At 43.0% G+C, this 9,627-nt stretch overlaps 1 protein-coding gene across 1 annotated transcript; it reads left to right on the top strand.

The window, feature by feature from the left end:
• The first annotated feature begins 2,147 nt into the window (after positions 1–2,147).
• Positions 2,148–3,580, top strand: LOC108285145 (tyrosine-protein phosphatase non-receptor type 1). Its single transcript, XM_017502124.2, has one exon. The coding sequence runs from the start codon at positions 2,273–2,275 to the stop codon at positions 3,578–3,580; it is 1,308 nt and encodes a 435-aa protein (XP_017357613.1). The 5' UTR covers positions 2,148–2,272.
• The last annotated feature ends 6,047 nt before the right edge of the window (positions 3,581–9,627 follow it).

The raw sequence follows: 9,627 nt of genomic DNA, 5'->3' as shown, positions 1-9,627 counted from the left end.
AACCTCCGCCTCCAGGGTTCAAGTGATTCTCATGTTTCAGACTCTGGAGTAGCTGGGATTACAGGCATGCGCCACCACACCTGGCTAATTTTTATCATTTTAGTAGAGACTGGGCTTCACCATGTTGGCCAGGCTTATCTCGAACTTCTGGCCTCAAGTGATTCACTGCCTCCGCCTTCTAAAGTGCTGGGAACTTTTGATAAGTTTAAGTCATTAATACTTAAAGTTGGAGGAAGTGTAGATAAGCCTTTTAAGAACCAAGTAGCACTTAAAAAAAAAAGTGGTTTAAAATGTTCAGTTCTAAGAATATTCCTTATCAGTAGTCATTTTGGCAGAGGTTATTTTATTTCATTATACTTTCTCAACTCTAAGACAATGAAATTTGAAATCTAGGAGAAGAGATGAATTAGTGTTTTCAGGACAATGATTCAAATGCATAAATTACTGTTTGTTTTGTTTTGTTTTGTTTTTGAGGTGGAGTCTCACTCTGTTGCCCAGGCTGGAGTTCAGTGGCGTATCTTGGCCCACCACAACCTCTGTCTCCTGGGTTCAAGAGATTCTTCTGCCTCAGTTTCCCAAGTAGCTGGAACTACAGGCATGAACAACCATGTCCGGCTAATTTTTTTTTATCTTTGGTACAGACGGGGTTTCACTATGTTGGCCAGGCTGGTCTCAAATGCCTGACCTTGTGATCTTCCCACCTTGGCCTCCCAAAGTGCTGTGATTACAGGCATGGGCCACCGTGCCCAGCCTAAATTACTGTTTTATAGACACATACCTTGCAAATGTCAGTATCACATTTGTAGCCCTGTGGATTCCAGGTTTTGATTTTAATCAGACTTTGTTAAACAGTTAACATTTCTTAGTTTTTTCATTTTTGGTGTTTTTTTTTCTCATTTTTTTCTTTGGAAGAGTAGAACTCATTATGTATCTACATGAGAACAACTGGACTGTATCTGACCCAAAAGTTTCAACTTGATTTGGCTAAGTTTCCTTAGAGTGTTGAGATTCTTCTGAGAAGAAGCTAAGCTGATTTCAGCAATAGAACACTACTATAGCTAAGAACTGCACAACTACGAGTCTCCAGTTTTTACTAGCATATAAATAAATGGCTTCTAAAAACATACACACTCATCCCACCCAACTAATACAATCTTGTAACCAAGAAGGTTGTATCTGTCAGGGGCCAGAGTCATGGGGGGCTGGGGTGGTACATGCCAAGGGGAGTACTCTAAAGTATTCTAGCATGAGGATGTAGAAACATCCTCAGAAACATCTAGCAGAAGCTAGAAGAGGTTGTTTAGAATTTCCATATTAGGGATCCCAGCACTTTGGGAGGCTGAGGTAGGCAGATCACGAGGTCAGGAGTTCAAGACCAGCCTGTCCAATATGGTGAAATGCCATCTCTACTAAAAAATACAAAATTTAGTCTGGTATAGTGGCACACACCTGTAGTCCCAGCTACTCGGGAGGCTGAGGCAGGAGAATTGCTTGAACCCGGGAGGTGGAGGTTGCAGTGAGTCGAGATCATGCGCTCCAGCCAGGGCAACAGAATGAGACTCCATTAAAAAAAAAAAAAAAAAAAAAAAGAATTTCCATATTATCCTACTTCAGCAGTTGTAGTAATGACATAAGAAATATTACCTGGCATTGAAGTTTCTTCGGGAAGTATAATGGGAGGTTAAATGGCTTTAACACCTAGATTTTATCCACAGGATCCCTTTCCTTTTGCTTCAATGGAGCAATTTTTTTGAGTCCTGCCATTTTAAGTCTGAATCAAAATTAACACTCGGTGCTTTCTTCAATTCTGGCATAGCTTGTAGCTTTTGTCTTGGCCAATTTATATAAAAGCTGATTTTTTTTCCTGCAGTTTCTCGTTACTTTTTTCCTCCTCGCATTCTGCTCTTGGGCAATAAAAGTATTCTTTAAAAACTTCAATGTGTGATCTAAAATCTGAATTTCAATTGCTGAGAGTTTCAGGGTTTTTGCTTTTTGTTTTTGTGAGGCAGATATTTTGATCTATCTTTTCTTTCTTTCTTTCTTTCTTTCTTTCTTTCTTTCTTTCTTTCTTTCTTTCTTTCTTTCTTTCTTTTGCAGGTTTGAAGGTAAGAATGTTTTGATTTTTAAGAATTTATTCGGCGGCAGCGACGACTAGGACAGTGGCAGGAGTCGGGGCTTGCAGCGGGCCTCGGGGCTAAGAGCGCGGCACGACCTAGAGCAGCAGACAGCACAGTGCGCCAAGAAGGAGGCGCAGCAGCCGCCCTGACCCATCATGGAGATGGAAAAGGAGTTCGAGCAGATCGACAAGTCCGGGAGCTGGGCCGCCATTTACCAGGACATCGAATACAAAACCAGTGACTTCCCGTGTAGCGTGGCCGAGCTTCCTAAGAACAAAAACCGAAATAGGTACAGAGATGTCAGTCCCTTTGACCATAGCCGGATTAAACTACATCAAGAAGATAACGACTATATCAATGCTAGTTTGATAAAAATGGAAGAAGCCCAAAGGAGTTACATTCTTACCCAGGGCCCTTTGCCTAACACGTGTGGGCACTTTTGGGAGATGGTGTGGGAGCAGAAGAGCAGGGGTGTCGTCATGCTCAGCAGAGTGATGGAGAAAGGCTTGTTAAAATGCGCACAGTACTGGCCACAAAAAGAAGAAAAAGAAATGATCTTTGAAGACACAAATTTGAAAATAACATTGATCTCTGAAGATATCAAGTCATATTATACAGTTGGACAGCTAGAATTGGAAAACCTTGCAACCCAAGAAACTCGAGAGATCTCACATTTCCACTATACCACATGGCCTGACTTTGGAGTCCCGGAATCGCCAGCCTCATTCTTGAACTTTCTTTTCAAAGTCCGAGAGTCGGGGTCACTCAGTCTGGAGCACGGCCCTGTGGTGGTGCACTGCAGTGCGGGCATCGGCAGGTCTGGAACCTTCTGTCTGGTTGATACCTGCCTCATGCTGATGGACAAAAGGAAAGACTCTTCTTCCGTTGATATCAAGAAAGTGCTGTTAGAAATGAGGAAGTTTCGGATGGGGCTGATCCAGACAGCAGACCAGCTGCGCTTCTCCTACCTGGCTGTGATCGAAGGTGCCAAATTCATCATGGGAGACTCTTCCATGCAGGATCAGTGGAAGGAGCTTTCCCACGAGGACCTGGAGCCCCTACCAGAGCACGTCCCCTGGCCTCCCTGGCCACCAAAACGAATCCTGGAGGCACACAGTGGGAAATGCAGGGAGTTCTTCCCAAACCACCAGTGGGTGAAGGATGAGACTGGGGAGGATAAAGACTACCCGATCAAGGAAGAAAAAGGAAGCCCCTTAAATGTGGCACCCTACAGCATAGAAAGCATAAGTCAAGACACTGAAGTAAGAAGTCGGGTCATGGGGAGAAGTCTTCGAGATGCCCAGGCTGCCTCCCCAGCCAAAGGGGAGCCGTCATCGCCCAAGAAGGAGGAAGACCATGCACTAACTCACTGGAAGCCCTTCCTGGTCAACATGTGTGTGGCTATGGTCCTCACGGTCGGTGCGTACCTATGCTACAGGTTCCTGTTCAGCAGCAACACATAGCTTGACCCTCCTCCACTGCACCTCCACCCACAGTCCACCTCTGCCTGCAAAGCCCACATCCGACTAGCAGGGATGCTGCAGTAGGTAAGGGCGTAGAGAGTCGGGCCCTGGACTGACATTGGTTCTGCACTAAAACCCATCTTCCCCAGATGTGTCTCACCCCTCATCCTTTTACTTTTTGCCCCTTCCCCTTTGAGTACCAAATCCAAAAGCCATTTTTTTTTTTTTGAGGATAGCAAAGGAGAGTACCATGCTGGTGGTGCAGAGGGAAGGGGCCTGCACCCGTCCCCGGGCTCCCCCGACCCCAGGGCTCCCTTGTGGAACAGCCCAGTGGGCGGCACACCAATATCCCCCCTCAAATCTGCAAGGAGCAACTCTCCACTCCATATTTATTTAAACAAATTTTCCCCCAAAGGTGTCCATAGTGCACTAGCATTTTCTTGAAACAATAATGTACTAAAATGTTTTTGATGTCAGCTTTGCATCAAGAGCTTTACCAAAAAGTACAATAATAAATGCTCAGGTGGTACTGGGAATGGAAGACTTTGCCATCAGCCTGCTGTGTCAGACCAGTACTGAAAAAGAGGACGGTTGTGAGAAGCCATTACTTAGTGATATTGTGGGTAACGTGAGAAGATAGAACAATGCTATAATATATAATGAACATGTGGGTATTTAATAAGAAACATGATGTGAGATGACTTTGTGTGGCTTATTTTCCTCCCTGTTACCTGCTAGCTGTAGTTCTCGATCACCACTCCCCCAAGTGTATTAGAATGCATATACGGTCTTCTTGTGTCCTGATGAAAAATATGTGCTTGAAATGAGAAACCTGGATCTCTGCTTACTCATGTGCCCATGTCCAAGTACACCCTGCCTGTGCATGACCTGATCATTACATGGCTGTGGTTCCTAAGCCTGTTGCTGAAGTCATTGTCACTCAGCAATAGGGTGCAGTTTTCCAGGAATAGGCATTTGCTAGATTCCTGGCATGACACTCTAGTGACTTCCTGGTGAGGCCCGGCCTGTCCTGGTACAGCAGGGTCTCGCTGTAACTCAGACATTCCAAGGATGTGGAAGCCATATTCACACCTCATGCTCTGGACATGATTGAGGCAAGCAGAAACCCCTCCACCTTTGGGATCAGCCTCCACTATTCCAAGTCAGCACTCTTCTTGAGCAGACCATGGTTTGGAAGAGAAGCAACTGCTGGAAAGCACACTTCTTAAACAGCCTGGGTGACGGTCCCGTAGGCAGCCTGCCACCATCTCCGTCCTGGTTCATCTTGCCGACAGAGGCGCGTCTGCCCCACCCTCGAACCCTGTGGGGCCCACTGGTGCTCACGACTCTTCCTGCAAAGGGAACTGAAGACCTCCACGTTAAGTGGCTTTTTAACAAGAAAAATACGGAAGCTGTAGCTCCTGAGCTACTCTCTTGCCAGCATTTTCACATTTTTCCTTTCTTGTGGTAGAAGCCAGTACGGAAAGATTCTGTGGTGGAACATTCGAGGCGTCACCCCGCAGAGCTGTGGTGAGATATGGATAATGCTTAGGTGCCAGGCTGTAAGCATTCTGAGCTGGGCTTGTTGTTTTTAAGTCCTGTATATATATGTAGTAGTTTGGGTGTGTATATATAGAAGCATTTCAAAATGGACGTACTGTTTAACCGCCTATCCTGGAGAGCAGCTGGGGCTCTCCAACTTGTTCCGCGGATGTTAGAGAGGTAGCGAGCTGCTCTGCTATATGCCTTAAGCCAATATTTACTCAACAAGTCATTATTTTCTACAATGGCTGTGGAATCAACCATTTTTACAAAAATAAAAACAACAACAACAAAAAATTAATTCATCAACTGATCAAGCTTATTGTGAATTTGAAATTACTTTTTAAGATGTTTGTCTTTTGTGTTCAATGCGTTTAGGATGGACACTATTATTATGATCTTTTGGGTATAAGTAGGTGAGGCTCAGATATTACCACATTTTACACCTTCATGTAAAAAGACACAACTTTAACTTTCAAGCACATAAGTATAAAGTCTGTATTCCAATAATTATTTCCTACCCTCAATAAATTTTATAACTGATCAAGTTTTCTTCTTCATTTTGGCCAGTAGATAGCTTCAGATCAAATTAGAGGCCCACTTTCAGTAATTTCATACAGCCATAGCCATGCATTTCTAGTCACTAATCTTTCTCTGATTTTATTATTTTTCATTTACCTTGTTTCTTTAAACTATTTGTTTTTTCTTCTTTTATACATGTTTATAACCTCAAGTACTTTGTTGGAGGAGTAGCTGACAAGTAAATATATACAAGTGGTGCCTATGGCAGGGATTTCTTGCAACCTTCTGTTTTCTGAAGGACACTTTAGGAAATTTGTTATCGCCTCCAATGACCAGTACTTCTAAGGATACAAATGTTTTCCTAGTCACTTCCTAAGAGATTTCTGTACCATCCTCTTACCTTACAAGTGCAAACATCTCTGTGGATGAGTCACGCTGCATCTACCTAAGGAAGCTTTCTAGCCACCTCAACTTTGTTGTTTTACTCCTAAGGGTCAATAGTCTTGGAGAGTGGTCCTTTGAAACAAAGTTGTGGAAAATGTCTTAAGAAGTGAGGGCCATGTCATCTTACACTCATGGACACTGTTTCCTACTGCTGCAAGTATTGCAGTATTCAGAGCTAACTTGCTGTCAACTCTCTGACTATGCTACAAGTTCTGTCTTGTTTTTTTGAAGCATAAATGGTTACTTTAACTAAGATAATGAGAGGTTAAGTGATTCTGCTATGACTTTTTTTTTTTTTTAATAGACACGGGGTTTCACCATGTTGGTCAGGCTGGACTTGAACTCCTGACCTCATGATCCAGCTGTCTCGGCTACTCAAGTGCTGGGATTACAGATGTGAGCCACCACACCTGACCTTTTTTTTTTTTTAGATGGAGTCTCACTCTCTTGACAGGCTGGAGTGCAGTGGCACAATCTTGGCTCACTGCAACCTCCGCCTCCCAAGTTCAAGTGATTCTCCTGCCTCAGCCTCCTGAGTGGCTGGGATTACAGGCACGCACCACCACGCTCGGCTAATTTTTGTATTTTTAGTAGAGACGGGATTTCTCCATGTTGGCCGGGCTGGTCTCATACTCCTGACCTCGTGATCCCCTGCCTCAGCCTCCCAAAGTGCTTAGATTGAGATGGAGGGCCCATGAAGGAAAATTTCCCGACTGCCCAAAATTAGCTACCTCAACTGCTTCTATCCGCTTCTATACATCTGCTGCCTGCTGACTGGCTGAAAGGCCACCTGAAAACTGCTGTGCTGCCCAAAACCTCAGGATGTGTCCCTAGCCTCTAATGTATAAAAGCTGTGTGCTGGCTCAAGTCGGGGTCCAAACTTTTGGATGCAGCACTTCTGGGCCCCCTGGCGTAATAAAGTGTGTTTCTCCAATCCTCTGAGTGCCACTTGGGTTTCTCGCCAGGTAAGATTTTCCGGAACAGGATTACAGGCATGAGCCACCCGCTCCCGGCCTTCTGCTAAGACATTTTAAGAATAAACTTTGAACTGCAAACTCTTTAAGAATGGTAATTCCTCTTTGAGAAGCTGCACTTCATGGCCTTGAGTCAGCAAAAACAGCATTAATATCATCATCCAGAGCCAGAATGGGGGTTGGTGTGTCTGAAATGACCTGTAGAATTTTGGGGCCAGGTGCCACATGTGTTCTGTTGACTCATTTGGTCATATTTTTTGCAGGATTAACATTGGTAACTGCCCTTTTGATTTAGAAGACATTCAGCAATGCTGTTTTACCATCTAGGACCATTTTTTTTTTTTTGACACTAAAAATGTAATCCAGTCAAGAGATTTATCATGCCCTGCATATACAAAGTGATTCTGCAGCATGTTATCTGAGAAATCATAAACCAATATTGAGCCTGATGGTGTAACTTGGAGTTGTAAGCACTGAGAGCTGTTGATTACGATTTTTATACTTAGATTTCTGAACTCAAGGTAGAAATGTGCTTTTCAAGTTTTTGACAGTTTTACCCAGTATACTGATCTCAGGTGAACTTAGTAAGGTGAGAGATGTTGAAGTGGGCTTTAGAATAGTCTATCCTGTTTTAGGCTATGTTTAGGCCATGCTTCTGATCTCTCTCTCTTTCTCTCTCTCTCTCTCTCTCTCTCTCTCTCTCTCTGTGTGTGTGTGTGTGTGTGTGTGTGTGTGTGTGTGTGTGTGTGTGTGTGTGTGGTGTGTGACAGAGTTTTGCTCTGCCATCCAGGGTAGAGTGTAGTGGTGCAAACTTGGCTCACTGCAACCTCCGCCTCCTGAGCTCAAGCTGTCCTCTTGCCCCAGGCTCCTGAGTAGCTGGGACTGTAGGTGCAATTCAACACGCCTGGCTTTTTGTATTTTTGATAGAGAGGGGGTTCACCATGTTTCCCAGGCTGGTCTCAAACTCCTGAGCTCCGGTGATTCACCTGCCTCAGTCTCCCAAAGTTCTGGGATTACAGGTGTGAGCCCGTGTGCCAGGCCTCTTGTTCTTCACCTTTAACAATTTTACTCTGACTTCCTGTATGCCTAACACTTTCATCTCTGTAAAACCATAACTCTATATCCTAATAACCATTTTAAAACCCAGGCATAATCCAACAGTATCACATAGACACTCCCACCTACACTTTTTTCCCTGAGTGTTTCACTTCTCTGCTTTATCCTTGACCACTGCTAAACTCAGATACACCTAGTCACTGTTACCAGAAGGAAGGGTCTGGGTCCTAAACACTCTATGAACACATGTTTAAGGTTTAAAAAGTATATAACTCTGTGTGCTATGACATTCTGTTGCTAAGAGAGATCTCCAAAATATTTAACAACCAGAATGCAACCAGCACCAGCAGTCAAAGGTGACTTTGCAAGCCCTAAAACTTGTAAGGCTATAACTGCATATCAGCTGAATCTCAGCACTAGATAAAACATTTCTGTCAGATGAATACTAAAGCATTTTATTAATACAAACATAAGGTCAGTCTTCTATTCTTTCATTTGTTCAGTCTTTATTGCAAACCTACTATGTCCCATATCCTATATATAGTACTGTTTATGTAAGGCCTATGACCTAAAGGAATTCAAAATCTAGTCCTAGAATTATAAGATATTTGGAAACTACCTTCAATATTCTACTAAATCTAGAGAGATAAATACTCTGGGCTGATGGAAAACTCTCATCTTAATAGTTTTGACAATCTAAAAATGATAAGCACTGGGTTTTCCTTTGTACAAGATCATTACAAGATGGATTTGAATTTTTTTTTTTTTTTTCAATTCTGGAGCTCCAAAGAGCTGGTCAAGGAGAACTGAGTTAACTAAACCCTTAAGAATAATGCCTAGGAAGGAGATAAAATATTATCTGCATTACCACAAGGAAAATAAATTTTCATATTACCTTTGGATTTTTGTACATTTTTAAAAGAGCATTTATTTCAAAGAGGATTATTCTAAAATTCTTTGGTAGTTGGTGAGCAGCTGAAACTACGGACAGTAGAGGAGAAAGAAAGGAGAACAGATATTCAAGGTGAGCACTGAGGAGGCTTGCATGCTTAATGATCAGGAATTATCCAGAAATCTTGTTTTGTGTGTGGTGGGGAGGGTGGCTCCCACCAGGCTGCGGCTAATTATCCAGATGTTGTGGCTGGACTGAATGATGTGGGAGGGTTTGCTCTGCAGGAAATGAGCTTGATGAATGTTCCTTTTCTTCAACATGTGGCAAACTGAGCACATATTTGACTTAGGATTTTATTTTTACAGCAAAGCCAAAAAGACATAGGAGTCTAATTTTTTCCTTTAAATTATCATTTACTTGGATGCCTTCTGAATAAGCGAAACATGAACAAAAATATCAGGCACTAGGAAACTCCTGGGAAAGAAATATCTCTAAGTATTTTATGGTTGTCATAAGGGCGTTGAATCTCTTAGAAAGCCTAAAACTTTCTGGACACTGACTTGTCTTTAAAACGTCTCGAAATCTGAATTAGACATGGTAGGTAAATAAAAAGCTGC

This window comes from Cebus imitator, unplaced genomic scaffold, assembly GCF_001604975.1.
Source record: "Cebus imitator isolate Cc_AM_T3 unplaced genomic scaffold, Cebus_imitator-1.0 Scaffold292, whole genome shotgun sequence".
In the NCBI taxonomy this organism is placed as follows: Eukaryota; Metazoa; Chordata; class Mammalia; order Primates; family Cebidae; genus Cebus; species Cebus imitator.
Note: the sequence above shows the minus strand (reverse complement) of the source record. Positions and strands in the feature narration are given on the sequence as shown.

Coding starts and splice junctions, on each gene's coding strand:
- LOC108285145 (XM_017502124.2), top strand. CDS start 2,273: ATGGAGATGGAAAAGGAGTTCGAGCAGATCGACAAGTCCGGGAGCTGG.